Genomic DNA, 18,739 nt, shown 5'->3' on the forward strand with positions numbered 1-18,739 from the left:
ATTGAGATATAATTGACATATTATATTAGTTTAATATAATTAGTTCAGATGTACAACATAATGATTTGATATTTGTATATATTTCAAAATTATCCCCAAAATAAGTCTAGTTAACATCCATCACTACACATAGATACAAAATATTTTTCTTGTGATGAGTACTTTTCTTTAAAATTTATTTTCATTAAAATATAGTTAATATACAGTATTATATTAGTTTCGGGTGTACAGTATAGTTATTCAACATTTATATACCTAATGAAATGACCACCACAATAAGTCTAGTACCCACCCGACACCGTATAAGATTATTATTGTAATATTGACTATAGCCCTTATGCTGTGCATTACATCCACTCTAACCCTCTTATTGCTCCTTGAACACTCCGGGCACATTTCTGGCTCACTCCTTTTCCCGGAATTATCTTCCCTCAGATGTCTACTTGCTCTCTCTCATGTACTTCATGCTGAAATGGGTACCCCATGATGCCACTTACTAAGAGTATATATGTTCTAGATATTTAAAATTCCTTTTTAAATTAATTTATGAATCTTAAAAGCAATCTTGGGTAAGAACGATTATTCTCATTTCAGACAGGTTAACTGACGTGCCTCAGCTCATGTAGCTAGTAAAATTGGGTGTGGGGATTTAAACACTAAAGCTTAAGAGCATCCAGCTCTGTTTTTTTGTTTTTGTTTTTCCCCCCCTGACTCTTGAAGAAGCAATCACTCTGCCAAATATATTTCCTACTGGGAAGGAGATCACTTTACAGTTGAGTATTCCGGGCCTCTGAGCAGTTACATTTCCCAGGGCAAATTAATATAGTCAGGCTTTTGTTTCTAATTTGTGTTTTATGAGTTTAGTTAGTGTAAAAGGTCTCCCAGCACCTGATCACCCTAGACACATTGGATAAAAAGTCTCTGAACTTTCAAATTGAGGGCATTTAAGCCTTTTTCATGTCCCTTCTTCTAAGATCATTCTAAGACATGGGTCAGATCTTGTCACTCCTTGGCTTAAATTTCTTTAATTTACCTCCCCGACATGCACACTTTATAGGACAAATTCTTTAGCCTGCCATTTGAATCTTTTCCTGCTCTGTCCCTCTTCTCTTTCCCTGGTTTCATTCCCTTTTAATTCTCCATCTCCCATCAAAACAAATTACTTGCCATTGACTGCATGTGGCATTACATTCTGCCATTCCTTGTTGCACATGCTTGCTGAACCATCTTCTTTCCCTCTCATTTTTACCTGAAGAATTCCTCTTGGAGCTTTGGAACTCAAGTCCGATTATACCTCCTTCTGAGAAGTCTTCCCTGACCATCTCCCAACCTGGAGAGATGCCCCTCTTTTGTGCTCTGTAACTATTTAGCTCTTTGAGACCCCTCTACTGTCTCAGTGTCCCCAGTATACAGGATAGGGTGGGGCATCATCCTAAATGGGCTTTGTGAAGCAACCTTCTTTCTCACTTTTCTTCCACAGGTTCAGACAGATTTCATACAGGGAGGAGCAGGTGCTATGGTTCCCAGTGACGTTGGCTGTGACCTTCAAGCCACCCTCCCTAAGGGAATCGATGCTTGAGACAAGTACCCAGGAGAGAAGCCAGGAGAGAGTCCAGAATCAGCCCTTGGGGAAGCCAGTTGCCTTCTAGGGCCTTTAGCAGCCTGCCAGAGGCAATCTTGAGTATACCTCTTGCTGGAATAATAATAATTTGTAATATTTATGGAGTGCCTTCTATGTTCCAGGCACTATTCGGACCACTTTACCTGTATGTACATTTATCTTATGTAGTCTTCATAAAAACCTTGACTGCTAGACCTTAGAGATTGCCCAAGGGTACACAATAAATGACAAAGTCAGGATTCAAATCTGAGCATTCTGTTTTTAGAGCCCATGCTGGCAACTACTCTACTATATTACCCTCCTGGCTTCTTCTGATCTCCAGTTTTCTGCCTACGTTCTGTGGGAAACCAAATCAGAGGGTCCCAAAACAAGGACCAAGGCTTCTCTTCTCCTCATCCACCCCTCTCCCCTTCTCTCAGGGAGTATCGGCTCAGGGATGGGTCTGAGAATTCTCAGAAGCAGAAGGGGAGCTCCTAAGTGGCAGGGGCCACTGGAGGCTCGAGAGAAAAGGTGACAGCATGGTGCACGGTGGCTGGAGGGTGGGGGGGGCGAGGGAAGGCCTAGCTGGAGTGGGGGTGAGGGAGTGGGGTGCTTATCATGAGCCCAGGATTCTTGTCCAGGTGTTATCTCTTTAGACTCTCTCTATATAGTGTCTATTCCCCCTTGGGGCAAGTTCTTGCTTCTTTCTGAACCTCAGTTTCCCCATTTGTAAAACAAGGGGAAATATAGGACGATGTGATCCATCACCGCCCATAAAGGGGGAATCCACAGCTGTATTGGGGAAAGGGCCGGGCACAGACGCCAGGGAGTGGGCGCAGGGAGAAGGCGCTATCTGGGGTCTCCGCCGACAGCCCGGGGAGAGGACGAGGTGGGCTTCGAAGCTCAGTTCTGCTACTCCACTCCTGTGACAGGGCCAGGGCGAGCAGATCTCCGAACTCTAGTGGGAGGCGGAGGTGAGGGCGGCGCACGGGCCCGAGTCCGGGCCATGCGGGACGCGCCCACTCATCCCACAGCTCCTCAGCCCTCTCAAAAGGAGTCACAGCCCCGAGAGAGTGGCGGTTGCGAGCGACACGATAGTGGCCAGCCGCGCTGCGGCGACGGCGGGGGAATCTGCGGCCCGCCGGACTTAAAGAGCATCACGTCATCCTTTCCGCCCGGCGCCCGCCCGCCCCCCCGACAGCGCGTGCGCAGGCGCAGCGGGAGGGGTCCGCGGCGGGGGCTCTCCGCGGAGCTCTCGGCCCTCCTCCAGGCTCGCTCCGGCCGCGGCGCTCCCGGCTGGCAGTGGCGGCGGAGGGGAAGGCGTCCAGGATGCAGCGCGGGGCGGCCCGCTGCCCCCCTGCCCCGTCACGGCAGCCGCAGCGCCCGCGGGGACCGGGCCAAGGCCGGGGGCGGCGGCCCGAGCCGCGGTAGCGGCGGCGGCGGCGGGAGGGGCGGCCTGAGGACGGGCGGGCGCCCGGGTGCGGGGGCTCAGCGCTCCGCACGGCCCGGCCCGGCTCGGCCCCGGCGCCATGAGCGGCGGCGGTGTTGTCGGCGGAGGGGGCTCGGCACCCAGTCGCTTCGCCGACTACTTTGTCATCTGCGGGCTAGACACCGAGACCGGGCTGGAGCCGGACGAGCTGTCGGGTGAGTGCTCGCCGAGCCCGGGGCCGCGTCTCCGCGCCCGCTGCGGGCGGGGACCCCCAGGAAGCCTCTCCCCGCTTTGTCCCGGTAGCCGGGCGAGGGTCTGTGGGGAGGACCCAGGGCGGGCGCGGGGGAAGGGGGCGCGGGGGAAGGGAGCGTCGGGCTGGAGGGGGGGACACGCGACGAGGGGCTCTGACCCTTGAGGCGCCGAATGGCCTCTACGCCCCCCTGCGCTGTGGTCACGTCGTCCCGCACCAGGAAGAGGGAGGGGTGTGTGTTCTCAGTCTGCTGAAGGTTGAGTGACTTAGTGTAAAATAAAGGGAAACTTGTTCTCGAACACCGTTAGGGAGGGAAGGCATCCTACGTCCTAGTGAAAGTAAGTTCCACCCAGACTTTAAAAAAAAAAAAAGGGCAAAACAAAACTTGATGAGTTTATTTGGCCTCTTCCCAAGAAGCCTGTGATAACTGTTCCTCAAAACCGTTCTAACCTAGCCCGGGGCCTATTCCCCCGCCTCTGTCCCCCCCCCCCCCCCCCCCCGGTTGATGGGAAATAATAAAGTGAATTTGGGCCACACAAGGAAGGGTGAGAACTCCCTTAGTACTAGAAAGGGCTTGTACTCCGGGGCCATGCCTTCTTTATGAAAAGTAATTTGTGTCCTTTAGGAGGCCAGCGTCATTTGTGAATAAAAGGGCAGCAACCTTGGGTGGAGAGCCTGGGTTGCACAGTGATGTTTCTGAAATCATCTTTCAAAGGGGAAGTGGTGGGGAAGTGAAGATTGGGCATTAGATTTGGCATTAATTGCAGAAGGGTGTCAGAGTTGTAAAATCCCGGTAAATTCCGCAGCACGGTCATTGGAGCCTTTGAAATTACAAGTTTTGAAAAAGTTTTTTTTTTCTGGAGTGTCCAGTTTGCAGGTTTCACGTGGATGGAGATTTGTTCTGTGGTCCTGATTTGATGAGGGCTACTCTTTCCAGTGTTCTGTCATGATGGATTCACTGTAAAATTTCTCTCCTGAAAGTGACTAATTTTACTTTGCTTTAGAGATGATAGGACAGGTTTGTTTTCGTCACCAGAAAAATTCCAGTGTTTCTTTTGAAAAAAAAAAAAAAGGTACATACTTGAAATGACAAAAATGGACTTTTAAAAACCGTGATAAACTGGTGACCTTTAACAAGGTCAGAACAAATATACTGTTTTCTCAAATTAATAGCAGGCGGAGAAAAAAATCATGAAGCAGTAAATACAGTTAATACTAGGCCTTTTGTTGGGGTGGCTTTATTGTTTCAAATTCACTTTTTTATGTCTTCAAATTCTTATAATACAGGTGTCATTTTTCATCTGTTTCATATTTATTAAATTTGTGACTTTTTGATGTAGTTGTTGGAATTCAGCACACGGTATTGGAGCTGGAAGGGAAATCAAAGAAGAAAATGTGTCTTAGGAAAGACAGTAGGGCCAACGACCTGTTAGTTAATTGCCTGACTGTTGGTCCAACGACTCTCTCATGACACTAAACTGCATCTCATTGCCTGGCTTAGTCTTTACAAAACACTAACATGTTGAGAAAGACTAAAAATAACACAGTTCTCCCCAGTAAAAGAAACTTTAAACTGGGGGAATAAACCAGTGTTATTTTTATGCTGTGCTTTTGTAATAAATTTGTAATAAATTATACAGACATTTAATTTTAGAAAATAAAGAAAACAGTTTGCAAATGATAAAGGATAAGAATGAAGCTGGGAAGTGATTTGTTACTGGGAGCATGGGTTTTGGGGTTAAACATTCTCCCTCTGCTATTGACTATCTCTGACTGGGGACAAGTCAGATAATTCATATACAAAAAAGAGAATGTAAAGAAAAAGCACCTCATCAAGTAGATCCTCAAAAATGTTACTTCTCTTTAAGTAAATATCTGTTAATTATCGGGCTTTGCAGAGAGCTAAAATTATATTCCTGTGAAAGCTTTTTGGGAGGATGAAGAAAGGGGCATGAGTTTTGTAAAATGTGTAAAGAAGGGTGTTTTTTTCCTCCTGTCTTTTAAAATGTGGTTGCAGTAGTGGAATGACAAGACCATTTATTCAATAGGTGGCCTTTGTTAGAATAGGCACTGATTGAAGGATTTCTTTTTTTCCCTTCATTTCATTTCTGGTGGGTTGATAGGGGAATCTGGACTACCCAGAGGGAATCTTTGAATAAAACAAAACAGAATACAAATAGCTGGATGCAGGCAGTATTGAGACTCTACAGGGTGCATTTTCTCTGCCCAGCCTGCCTTATAGCTCCCAAACTGGTGATGTCATAGTAAGTGAAATGACAGGAAATTGTGAATTGCACCCAGGTGCTTTAGGGAGGTACTGAGGAGTCTGTGTTCTCTTAAAGCAAATTAAGTTGTTGTATCAGGTAGCTTCTGATACATATAAAAAGGGAATCCAGAATAAGCAAATCAAAGATGCTTGGTGTTTCTTCTGGTTCTGTGGAATATAGACTAAGGTCGTTGGATTTTATAGGAGACTCTCCCTGTCACCTCTTCCCCTTTCTTGCAGACTTAAAGCATTTATGCAAGTCATGTAGTTTTTTGTTGTGCAAGGTGTGAAAATTAATTTTGTTTTCTTTTCTGGTTAGTTGAAGAAGTGCTTTGGCTTGGAAGGGGAGAGAAAGGTAATTTATGAGTGAAGCACAAGTCTAGCCAACTTTAGATAATTGTATCTGCTTGTTAGCTTGTTGAGCTTGTCAGGTAGATAAGCACATGTGGAAGAATCACTTTTGATTTGCATTTCCCATTATTGTTGGCCCATCCTAACTATGGAGGCAGATGGTAGAGTCCAGTCCCTCTTTCTACCACTATGATGGGTGAGTTTCCCAGGCATTTGTATTTCCCCCTTTTCTTCTTATGGTCACCACCAGGTAACTGCAGGAGAAGGCTTACCATGAGGTGGGATTTCTGAGATTACTTTTCCTATCTCTGCCTGAGCTTTAAGATTCCAGAATGCTCTGACCTATTTTTTATCTTAGAATCTGTAAGTTCCTCTGAACTGATATGCACCCAATATCTTAGGTTCATGCATCTACTACTTCAGTTTTCCTAGGCTTCGAGCACAGGGCCTTGCAAAGAATTTAAACGAAGGGCTTGGAGATATAGACAGATGGGAGACTAGCCAGTATCCTATATGAGTCTTAGAACACTGAGAATACACTGAAATCATCTCTCCCATTTTTTTTTTTTTTTAAGGAGGGTGCAGCTCACAGTGCCCCATGTGGGGATCGAACCGGCAACCTTGGTGTTATTAGCACCACGCTTTAACCAACTGAGCTAACCGCCCCACCCCCCGGCCCCTGAAATCATCCTTAATGTCACCCTTAGAAGAGAGAAAAAGTGCTCACTGTCCAGAAAAGCCAGAGGACTGGTCAGATCATATTTCTCTTTAACCCATGTTGATCAATGAAGTTAGAACATCATAATAATGGAATGTCAGACACGGAAGCAATCTTAGAGATGATATAGCCTTCTGATGTTAAAGATGTGGAAACTGAGGTCCTGAGAGAATATTTGTCTCCCTAACTATTCTTATTTTCTACTACTTGAATGATGCTATCTTTGCATGCTTTGCAGTAATCTGAAGAGTAGGGGTTTCAAGTAAAATATTTGTTTGGCAGGGGCAAGAGCAGACATTATTGCAGTTTTTTCTAGTGCAGGTTTCTGTTTCATGTTAAGAATATTCTGCATGATTATTTTGAGGGATATCTTTTTTTTTCTTTTCAGCTTTTTCTGAGATAATTTCACACCAAACATTGATGTGAATAATACAGAGAACTTCAGTGCTTCCTTTTTCCAGAGTCACTGATTAGCATTTTACTTCATTTGCTTTATCACTTGTGTGTTCTCTCTCTAATATGTATAAACAACTTTATTGAGATATAATTCACATACCATATAATTCACTTATTTAAAGTGTACAATTCAGTGGTTTTTACTATGTTCATAGAATTGTGCAATCATCACTACAATCAGTCTTAGAATATATTCATCACTCTTGTCTCCAAAACCCATACCCATTAGCAAGCAGTCACTCTCCATTTCCTTCCATCTCGCTAATTCCCAGCCCTTGGCAACCATTAATAGGGAGGGTTTTGATCTCTATAGATTTGCCTATTCTGGACATTTCATATAAATGGAATCACGTAATATATGGTCTTTTGTGATTGGCTTCTTTTATTTAACATGTTTTCAAGGTTCATCCATGTTGTAGCATGTATCAGTATGTTACTTTTTATGGCTGAATAATATTATTACATTGTATGAATATACCACTTTTTATTTATTCACCAGTTGATGGACATTTGGGTTGTTTATACTTTTTGATTATAACGAAAAATGCTATTGTGAACATTTGTGTACATGTTTTTGTTTGGGCATGTTTTCATTTCTCTTCGGTATATATCCAGGAGTGGAATTGCTGGGTATTATGGTAACTCTGTGCTTAACCTTTTGGGAAATTGCCAGCCTTTTTTCCAAAACAGCTGCGTCAGTTTACATTCCCATTAGCAGCATATGAAGGTTCCACTTTCTCCACATCCTCACCCATACGTCTTATGTCTTTTTGAATGTAGGCACCCTAGTTGATATGAAGTGGTATCTCATTGTGGTTTTGATTTGCATATCTTTGATGGCCAAGGATAACTTATTTAAAAGAAAAAAAAAAAGGCTGTCTCTTCCCAGAGATGAAGTGGCTATAAAAAATTTGATGAGCCAGCTTCAAACGGGGAGTCAATACGAGCTAAGTTTAATTTTCATTTTCTTCTACCAGTCTGGTCAATTGTAAGCAAATTCTCTCATGGTCATTTTCTGATGGCATCTCTGCTCTGAAGCCCAGACTTCTAGGTGAAGCAAAACTCAAATACTGATAGCTTACCTCTAGTACTTCCAGAGGGGGTTTGGGGGGAGGTGCGTGATTTCCTAAGTTAGGTCATGTGTTTCCTTTTATAAGGTAGAGCAAGTAAGTCCAGAGAAGAGACCAACATACAGAAACAATTACAGAGCAGCCCAAGGCAGTTTAAAATTACATGCCAAATTTAGTTGGAAAGACTGTATATTCTTAAACATAAGAGAACCCCACTTCACACTCCCTCAGGTAGGGAGAATCACTCTGAAGTATCCCATTTTACTTTAACGACACTGGGGCCCTGCTCCTCTATTCTTAGGAGGAAATCCTGAGTCACAATGTTTGGTGGTCACACCAAATTCTTTTAGACTGCTCAGCCCTTCCTTCCTTCCTAGATTAAAAATAAAGTTTTCTTTGCCTAAGGCCTTCTTTGGCAACACCTACTTCCAAGTCCTATATCCTTTTAGAAGCTTGTTTTTTGGCTAACTGTGGTGGAAGGTGTACTTGGATTTGGCTTGGCTCCTCAGTTCCTATCTTCATGCCTGGATTTGAATTACTGTCAAGTGGTTTTAGGGGTCTCTCAGGAACCTCGGTACACACGAGGGAACATATGCTTAATTTGTTTTAGGTTCCTGTTGGATATAGCGTAGGATCCAGTGCAAGAGAGAAAGCCTTGCCTTTTAGGAGTTGGTCATTTCTTACGGAATACAGTGATTACACACAGGCTATCATTGCCAGATTTTTAGATTTACTTCTCAAAAGTTATTAAGTGAGGCAGATATTGATCAAATATCTATTTTCCAGATGTTCTGTGACGGCTGATTTTAGTTTGGAGTATATAGAACCCTGGACGGGGTCTAGGAGTGGCAGAGTGCTGTCATGGTGGAAAATGAGAGCACGTACTCAAGCTGTGTTCAGTATGCTTCTGAGGGATCAGCTATAACTCCGGGAAGTAAGATGGAAAGAGGTATAGTTTCGACATCAGGTTTCTCAAAATTATACTTAGGATACTTTCTTGGTTGTCATCCATGGGATCTATCATAGTGTCCCATGTCATAGTTAGAGAGGTTAGTAATTTTTTGTTGTTGTTCGTTATGTGATGGGTAAGTTAGGTCAAAATTTTGCTAGGCCATCTGTAGTGTGAGCTGAACTAGTCGGGTTAGTCTAAAATGTTTTCCTGGAGTTCCGAGAGGCCTAAGTAGGGAGAAGGTGTGTAGAGGTTCCTCTTATTAATGAAGCTTTATTTCTCTGTGAGTGTGGGATTCCTTGATTTCTAAACTATTCCCAGCTGGCAAAACATAGTATGAGTGTGCATTCATTTATATTGGTCACAGAATCAAAAAATGTCAGAGCTAGAAATCAGAGATGGTCCAGCTATCACTTTTGACAGATGGTAATGATTAATATTTGTAAATGACTTAATAGTTTTGCAGTGTACTTTTAAACAGTTTTTAAAGAAATTTTCAGCCCTACTTGAAATACAATTTTTTGTCACCCAGCAAGTAGAAAGAACTGTTAGAATCCAGGTCTTCTCTCTGCTGCCTCACCATTGATGAGATAATTATTTTTTAAGTTATAGATTTTGGAAACCTGACGCAGTGGCAGGGCTGTGGCATGGCCTCTTTATTTCGGTCTCCAACCCACATTGCAGTAGAGGCGCTCTCTCAGGAGAGGAGCCATATCACTTGTGTTCTGAATTGTAGTTAAGACTGGTTGTTTTATATATTTTTTTTCCTGTTTCCCGACTCTTATCAGTTCTTGAAATTTTTTTTTAGAACAAATAGTTACTAGGGCTTTGTTTCTGCGAAGGCCTTTGTTCCCTTTTGTGTGTGACTGTTTCATGATGTTTTATGCTTTTCGTCTGAGGTCTGTTTTCTTTGAAAAAAAGATTTTGTACCTGCTAACCTCAGAAATTGCTCACTATAGCTTGCAGTTTACATCTTTTGTGGTTGAAGTTTGGAGGCTGGTTGTGACTTCTGGTTTACCATATTCTTTATAACGAAAGGATATAGGAAACAACAGAGAAACTTTCAGGATTTTTTTTTTTTAAGGCAGGAGGACAGAGAAGGAAATTATTTAGAAATAATCATCATAAAACCATGTTTTACAGACCTGCCTCAGAGATATTGCGGGTTCGGTTCCAGACCACTACAATGAAGTGAGTCATTTTCTGCTGGTGGAGGGGCTTGCCTTTGATTTGTGAGAAACACAGTATCTGTATAGGGCAGTAAAGCAAAATGCAGTAAAAAAAGGTATTTCTTTATAAGTGGGTAAACCCAATTGAAAGCAAATTACATGCATTTCTTTTTTTTTTTTTTTACATTAGAATTGCTTTCCAGGAATCTAAGGGACGCTGTTCTTAGTTGTGTCATCTCTGATGCCGTTTTCTTTCTTTGTTTTTGTAGTTTTAGAGTAATGGCCCTCTATTAATGTGTTAGCTTAGTTATGAAGATATTATATATCATTTTTTACTAGTTTTGTAATATATATATCTTTATAACTTTATAAGTAAAGATACTGTACTTAGTTATAAAGATACTGTATTAAAGACAGTGTTTTATATAATAGTTGCTTGATAAAGATTTGTTGTATTAGTTATGAAAAGATAGAGGCTGCCTATTCAGATTTTCAAAGAATTGTATGTAACCATATTTTTCCTTCAGATATAAAGCATAATACTTAACATTTTAGAAGTTAAGCCAAACTTCCACAACTTTTCTAAGTGCTGAGTAAGTGAAGAACATGTGGTCTGTAGAAGAGAACAATAGCAATGATTGTTTTCCCACACTCAAAAAGCTGAGGGCCAAAGTCAGATTTAGAGGTAAGATGATAATGGGAGGGGCATTTTGTATTGCATTATGATTATTTTATAATTTATAATGCTAAATTTTATAGTAGTGTAAATGAACCTGTACTTTTTTAAAAAAATGAATCTCATTTTAATTTACTTAACCATTTCTATTGGCTCAGGATGACAATCTCTTGTTGGAAAAAACACACACAAATATTTGGAAGTATTACCTTTCAAACTGATATCCGTCCAGCTTTGCTGAACTCTGAGGTTCTGTCTGTCCTGATAATATGTAATCCCTTTCTTTCTTTGCTAAGTAATTACCTAATATTCTTCTCCCACCCCCATTTTCTCACATCTGCATGAAACACATTATTTTCCCTGCAGATCTATTGTGTGGAGAGTGATATTTAAGCATTTGTGGTTTTATCTTATGGAAGAATGCTTAGTGTTTTGTTTAGTGTTCCTAGAGGATTGTTGGTCCCTCCCTGATCTAGCTCTGTTCGCTGCTTAGCTCGGTTGGTTGTGAGTATGATGCATTTAATGAGGCCAACGTCACTGAGTTGGTCTCCAAAAGGATCAGTTAGCTTAGTTCTACCCACTTTTGTGCTAGCCTTAGCAGACCATCCCACTCACGAGCACACTGCAGGTCATAGGGTACATAGGCAAGAAAGTGAGGCTAGAGTAGCACTTCATTCCTGTTATTTATAGGTGATCATTAAATTAATAGGTACTTACTGTTTATTGAATACACTTCAGTGCCAGGTACCAGATGGCATTTTATCCCCATTTTACAGATTAGAAAACTAAAGTGCAGAGAATTTAAACAACATGACCTAGATCATATAGCAAGAATTGGAAGTCTGTCTGTATAGCTCTCTACCACATACCTTTCTGTATTGAAAGGACAGCTTGGTCATGGGACACTTGTTTCCATAGATGTGAGATATAGTTGCTGTCCTTGAGGGGCTCCTATTCTTCCGTGGAGTCAGGCATATAAACCAATAACTGCAGAAAAGGATCAGTTTATTAAGGGAGAAGCAGATAATGGTTCAGGAGAGGGAAAAAGTTCTGTTCTCTAGCTTTGTATGTCTTACAAAATTCAGTATATATATTCAGTATAAATTCAGCATAAAGTGCTTAGCATTGGATGTGACCCTGAACAAAAACAATAATCTCTGATTTATTTATTGGTTAATTCAATGCTCATTTAATATATGTAAAATTTATGGAATCTGAGGGTTGGAAAAAACATGGTTGAAGGTCAATCATGGTAAGGAATGATATTTTTCTCTCTAAAAATGAAACTTAGAGTTATAAAGTGCATATTTCTTATAGAAAACTTAGAAATTATAGAAAGATACAAAAATAAGTCACTCATAATTCTTCTATCCAGAATTAAGCTGTTAGCAGCATTTTGATGTCTTTATGTAGTGCCTTCCAATTTAAAAACATTTTTATTGCTGTACACCTTAAACATAAATCCTAAGTATATAGCTTGACATGTGTATAACCCATCATCCAGGTTAAGTCTTCTCAGTTTTTACAATATGTGGGTGTATAAGTGTGTACTTTTACACATTGTGATAAAGTGAAATGCAAAAATTTTGTGTTTCAATTTTTTTCACTTAATGTTCTATCATGAGTATTTTTCAATATCATGAAGTATTCTCCTAAAAATTTTTTGATCCTAGTTAAGAATTAATTACAAGGAGCAGAAACTCATTCAAATAAGCTGAAATAAAAAGGGGATTTATTTCAAGTTATAATATATTTATAAATAACATCTTAAAAGAATATCAATACAAAGATCTTTCTGGTGAATATGTGGAATATTTCAGGTTTTTCCCACCAAATATCCTCGTATATATATTTTTATACTTGTGGGAGTCATTGTAGAGGATTTATTGCTAAAAGTAGACTTTGTCGAGTCCAAGGACTAATGCATATTTTAAGATTCAATAATACATTTGAAGAAGGCCGAATTTCCTTCCTCAAAAGTTTAGACTCACCAACAGTTTTTAAGATTCTACCAATTTTTTCTCAACATCTGTAAGAAAATGTTACTGCGTTTCTAAAATATTTCCAGTCTCCTAGGAAGAAAATACTTGTTTTAATCTGAATTTAATTATTTGTGAGGCTGAGCATCTTTTCATTTACTTCATATACATTTATATATTTCTTCTATGAATTACCTGTTCAGGTCCTTTGTTTATTCATACATCTATTGTGTCTTTTATATTTTTCTCATTGATTTGTGGAAACTTAGGAATATTTAGATTATCAGAAAGTGCTTCAAAAATACTAGCAGTGAAAAAAATCGTACACGCATATATATTTATAAAGTAGGGATCATAAGAGAAATATGATTTTGTATCCTACCTTTTTTTATTTTTGAATTTTTATGAGTTTATTTGAGCCAAACTGACAACATGTGCTGGGGAGCAAGATCTCAAATGTTCCCTGTATCCTTTTTTTTTTTTTTTTAAGATTTTTTTGGGGAAGGGGAACAGGACTTTATTGGGGAATAGTGTGTACTTCCAGGATTTTTTCCAAGTCAAGTTGTTGTCCTTTCAGTCTTAGTTGTGGAGGGTGCCATTCAGCTTCAAGTGGTCCTTTCAGTCATAGTTGTGGAGGGCGCAGCTCAGCTCCAGGTCCAGTTGCCATTGTTAGTTGCAGGGGGCGCAGTCCACCATCCCTTGAGGGAGTTGAACCCACCACCTTGTGGTTGAGAGGATGCGCTCCAACCAACTGAGCCACCAACTGAGCCATCCGGGAGCTCAGCGGCAGCTCAGTTCAAGGTGCCATGTTCAATCTTAGTTGCAGGGGGCAAAGCCCACCATCCCTTGTGGGATTCGAGGAGTCCAACTGGCAACCTTGTGGTTGAGAGCCCACTGGCCCATGTGGGAATTGCACCGGAGGCCTTCAGCATTAGGAGCACGGAGCTCCAACCGCCTGAGCCACCGGGCCGGCCCTATCCTGCCTTTTTAACTCACTGTTACATGTTGATCATTTTCCCATGTTATTAAATGTGTCTTGAGTATTTTCTCATGCCATTAAATATTCTTCATTAACATGATTCTCGTTGTTACTTAATTTCAAAGTATTGGTGAACTGTAAACTTTTTAATGATTATTTGGCACTTTGAGTGGTTTATATTTTTTATTATAAATAATTTTACAACATACATACTTTATACAAATCTTCGAGTGTCTAACTATGGGCTTAGTATAAATATTAATAAGAATTATTAAGTCATTAGATGAACTTTTAAAAATAATTTTATTGGGTAATATTAGGGAACAGTATGTTTCTCCAGGGCCCATCAGCTCCAAGTTGTTGTCCTTCAATCTAGCTGTGGAGGGCGCAGCTCAGCTCCAAGTCCGTTCACCATTTTCAATATTTAGTTGCAGTGGGCGCAGCCTACCATCCCATGCGGGAATTGAACTGGCAACCTTGTTGTTAAGAGTTCGTGCTCTAACCAGCCGCCCTTCCGGAATCTCAGCGGCAGGTCGTTGTCTTCAATCTAGTTGTGGAGGGCGCAGCTCACTGGCCCATGTGGGAATCGAGCGGGCAATCCATTGTGGGAATCGAATCCAGCAGCCCCAGTGTTATACCAATTTATGCTCACTCCTAGCTTGCCATTATTTAATCGTGTGTGTGTGTACTTTGGGGATGGTGAATTACACATAACATAAAATTTACCATTTTAAAATGCATAATTCAGTGGCATTTAGTACATTTCACAATGTGCAGCCATCACCACTATGTAGTTCCATAGCATTTTCCTCACCCCATATGACATTTTCATCTCCCAAAAGGAAATCCTGTACCCGTGAAACAGTCACTCTATTTCCCCCTCTTCCAGCTGATGGCAACCACTAATCTGCTTTCTATTTATTTGGATTTGCCTATACCGGGTGTTTCATATAAATGGAATCATACAATATGTGGACTTTTATGTCTGGCTTTTTTCACTTAATGTTTTCAAGGTTCACCCACATTGTAGCATAAATTAGTACTTCATTAATTTTTATGGCTGAATAATATTTCATTGTATGGTTATACCACATGTTGTGTATCCACTCATTAGTTAGTGGACATTTGGGTTTCCACTTTGTGGTTCTTTCGTGAATAGTGCTGCTAATGAACATTCATGTGCGAGATTTTGTTTGAGCGCCTGTTTGGGTGGATACCCAGGAGTGGAATTGTTGGGTCATATGCTAACTCTTTGTTTAACCTTTTGAAGAACTGCCAAACTGTTTTCCACAGTGGCTGCCCCATTTTTACATTCCCATTATCATATATCACGTGAGGATTTCACTTTCTCCACATTTTCGCTAATACTTTTCTATGTTTTGATGTTGTTATGTTTTAATCTGTATTTCTTTGACTACTAAGGTGGATTTTTATTTTTTTTAAAATTTATTTATTGGGGTGACAATTGTTAATGAAATTACATAATTTCAGGTTTACAATTCTGTATTACATCATCTATAAATCCCAAAAGGTGGATTTTTTTTAACGGCAATTTATTAATCCTTTTTACTTGTATTAAGATTTGTCTGTGTATGCTCTTTATAATTTCTCTTCTTGCTAATGTTTTTTGGGGGAGAATGGAGAGGCTCGAGATTGGGGTGCTTTTGAAGGGTAGTTATGGATCTTTTTTTCTTAGGAAATCTGATGAGGTTGTAACAGGAGTAGGGTGGGTGAAGAAATGTGGTTTGGAGGTATATTAGTTTCCTATAGCTGTTGCAACAAATTACTACAAAACTCCGTCGCTTAAAACACTAATAATTTATTTTCTCTCTGTTCTGGAGGCCATAAGTCCAAAATCAAGGTGTCAGCCGGCTGCACTCCCTCCCTCAGAGGTTTTAGGGGAGAATAATTCTTTGCCTATTCCAGCTTTCAGTGGCTGTCAGCATTACTTGGCTTCTGGCCACGTAGCTCGCGTCACACTGCCCTCTCCTTTGTGTGTGTCTTCTCTGTCTGTCTTAAGTGGATACTTGTCATTGGATTTAGGGCCGACCCAGCTAATCCAGGATGATCTCAAGATCTTTGATTACATCTGTAAAGATCTTTTTCAAATAAGATTTAAAAAAAGGTTCTGGGGATTAGCATGTGGACTGATCTTTTTTTGGGACCAACATTCAACCCCTTGCAGAGGGTCTAAAGAGTAGGTCTTGGGTTTCTTCAAGTGTGAGTAAGACACAGAGGTAGAAGGGGTTGCCAGCAAGAATGGTTAAGGAGAAAAGAGACACCACCAGTGCTCTCCCCTGTTACTATATTTGGTATTCACAGATGCCATATGACTTTAGGATAGCAGTGACTTAGGTCTCATTTTGTTTGACAGAAGCCATGTAACTCAGAAATGAAACTTCTGCTGTGGTAGAACATTCTTATCTATAATAAAAGTATTTCTTTAGCAGCATAGTGATGTGGGAAGCAGTCAGATATATTGTCATTGTCATCAGTAATTATCACTGTGATCTTGAGGCCTTTTATTTATACTGTATTCTTTCCAAATAGGCAGCTTAGGTCTCAGAAGAGAAAAGAGCTGGTTAGAATTTCAAACCTCTTATTTTACAGAGAAGAAAGTGTGGTTGGGAGGGTTCTGAGTAACTTGTCTGAGTTCTTCTCATAGCTGGTTAGTGTCAGCTGAGACTTGAATTTGGGGTCCATTAACTCTTGGGTGATGGTTTATCCTATGATACAGTATACAAACTGCAACCTGTGGGAAAAATAGAGATTTAAGGGAAAAATACACACATTTAATTAATGAATTCTTTTCCCCTTAAAGCTGAGATTCCCTACAGGGATAGTAAAGGAGTGTAGCCTAAAGGTTATATCTGTCCCCTGGACTTGAAACTCAGACTCCATTTACTATTTGTGTGACCTTGGGCAATTTACTTCCTTGTTTTACTTCCAGGACTTTTTTTTTTTCCAAGTCAAGTTGTCCTTTCAATCTTAGTTGTGGAGGGTGCCATACAGCTTCAAGTTGTTGTCCTTTCAGTCTTAGTTGTGGAGGGTACAGCTCAGCTCCAGGTCCAGTCGCTGTTTTCTAGTTGCAATGGGCGGAGCCCACCATCCCTTGGGTGACTCGAGGCCTCGAGCCGGCAACCTTGTGGTTGAGAGCCCACTGGCCCATATGGGAATCGAACCAGCAGCCTTCGGAGTTAGGAGCATGGAGCTCTAACCGCCTGAGCCACCAGGCCGGCCCTACTTCCTTCTTTTAGTTTCTTCATCTTTGAAGTGGAAATAGAACCTATTTCATAGGGTGGTGGTAGGATAAAGTAAGTTAATACATTAAATGGCTTGGAACAGTGCCTGGCACATGCTGCATATCCATTAAGTGTGCTATTTCTGACATTTTTATTCTTTACATCACTTAACTTATATGTCTATATAATTGTCTATATAATTTTGACATTGACGGGAAATGGAGATAGGGTAATAGTACTACATACATGATCATATTTGGGCCTTTTAGCATCTACATGAGAGAAGTTCTAGCCCTGTTTTGTAGATGAGGAAACTGAGGCACAGCACAGTTAAATAACTTGCCTAAAGTCACACACCTATTATGTGGAAAGATTGGGATTCAAACTCAGATCTGTCAGAATCTAGCATTTATTTTTTAAAAATTAAACTTTATTAACTATGTACACAGTAAAGTACACATATCAAAGTGTACAGTGTGATGTATTTTCATAAACTGAGCACACTCATGTTGCCAGCACCCCAGAATCCTTTTTGTGCCCCTTCCAGTTACCCTTCTCATCCTCCAAAAGTAACCACTGTTCTGACTTCTCACAGCATAGATTAGTGTGCCTGTCTTTGTACTTTATATAAATGTAATCGTACACTGTGTGCTCTTTTGTGTCTGGATTCTGTCACACAATGTTATGTCTGAGAGATTCATTCACACGATTACATGTAGTTTTAGATTATTCGTTCTCACTGCTGTATAGTTTTCCATACTATAACTTATTTTTCAATTCTCTTGATGGCATGTGGGTAGTTTCTAGATTTTTAGTATAACAGTAGTTACATGTTATAAACATTCTTTTATGTGCCTTTTTTTGTGAACATGTCCTTTGGTCTATTGAGTATGTACACAGGAGTGGAATCGCTGGGTCATAGGTATATGTAGCTTTAGTAGATATTGCCATACTGTTTTCCACAGTGGTTGTGCCAATTTAGATTTTTATCTGCAGTCCATGCGAGTGTAGGTTTTCCCTAACTTCACCAACACTTATTCCTTTTTATTTGAGCCATTCTGGTTGTTATGGAGTGGTACTACATTACTTAAATTTGTATTTTCTGGATGATTAATGAAGTTGAGCACCTCTCAAAAGTTTATCAGACATCTGTACATACTCTTTTGCCATTTTTCTTTCATGTGGTCTTTTTTTTGTTTGTTTATTGATTTAAGTCCTTTATGTGTTCTAGATGTGAGTCTTGTCAGTTACTTGTATTGAAAATCTCTTCTTGTAATCTGTCTCTTTTTCATTCTTTTAATGATGTCTTTTGAGGAACAAAAACTTTTAGTGATAATATAGTCCAGTTTATTAATTTTCTTTATGTTTAGTGCATTTTGTGTTCTGTTTAAGACATCTTTGTTATTGCAGGGTCACAAAAGTGTTCTGTTTCTTCCTAAAGGCTTTCTTGTTTTGCCTTTCACACTTAGATCTGCAATCCCAGAGCTCGTTCTCTTAAACGCTACGCTTTAACACTTTGTACTGCCTGAAAAACATTCTGCCACCTTCTTTTGTGTGTGTATGTGCCATTTTTCAGCATTCTGCAAAGTGAAAGAGAAACATTTC

General features: G+C 40.4%; 1 protein-coding gene across 3 annotated transcripts in view; it reads left to right on the forward strand.

Moving 5' to 3' along the window:
- Window positions 1–3,010: 3,010 nt before the first annotated feature.
- The window catches only part of DENND5A (DENN domain containing 5A), an 81,044-nt gene continuing 65,315 nt past the window's right edge, over window positions 3,011–18,739 (forward strand). Inside the window, exon 1 of one of the 3 annotated variants that reach the window (XM_081061990.1) lies at window positions 3,011–3,244. In XM_081061990.1, the coding sequence (XP_080918116.1) occupies window positions 3,130–3,244 (115 nt within the window). In that variant the 5' untranslated portion in view covers window positions 3,011–3,129. The remainder of the gene's footprint in view (window positions 3,245–18,739) is intronic. The other 2 variants (XM_081061988.1, XM_081061989.1) reach the window with 2 other exon arrangements.

The sequence above is a fragment of the Rhinolophus hipposideros genome, assembly GCF_964194185.1.
Source record: "Rhinolophus hipposideros genome assembly, chromosome: 10".
In the NCBI taxonomy this organism is placed as follows: Eukaryota; Metazoa; Chordata; class Mammalia; order Chiroptera; family Rhinolophidae; genus Rhinolophus; species Rhinolophus hipposideros.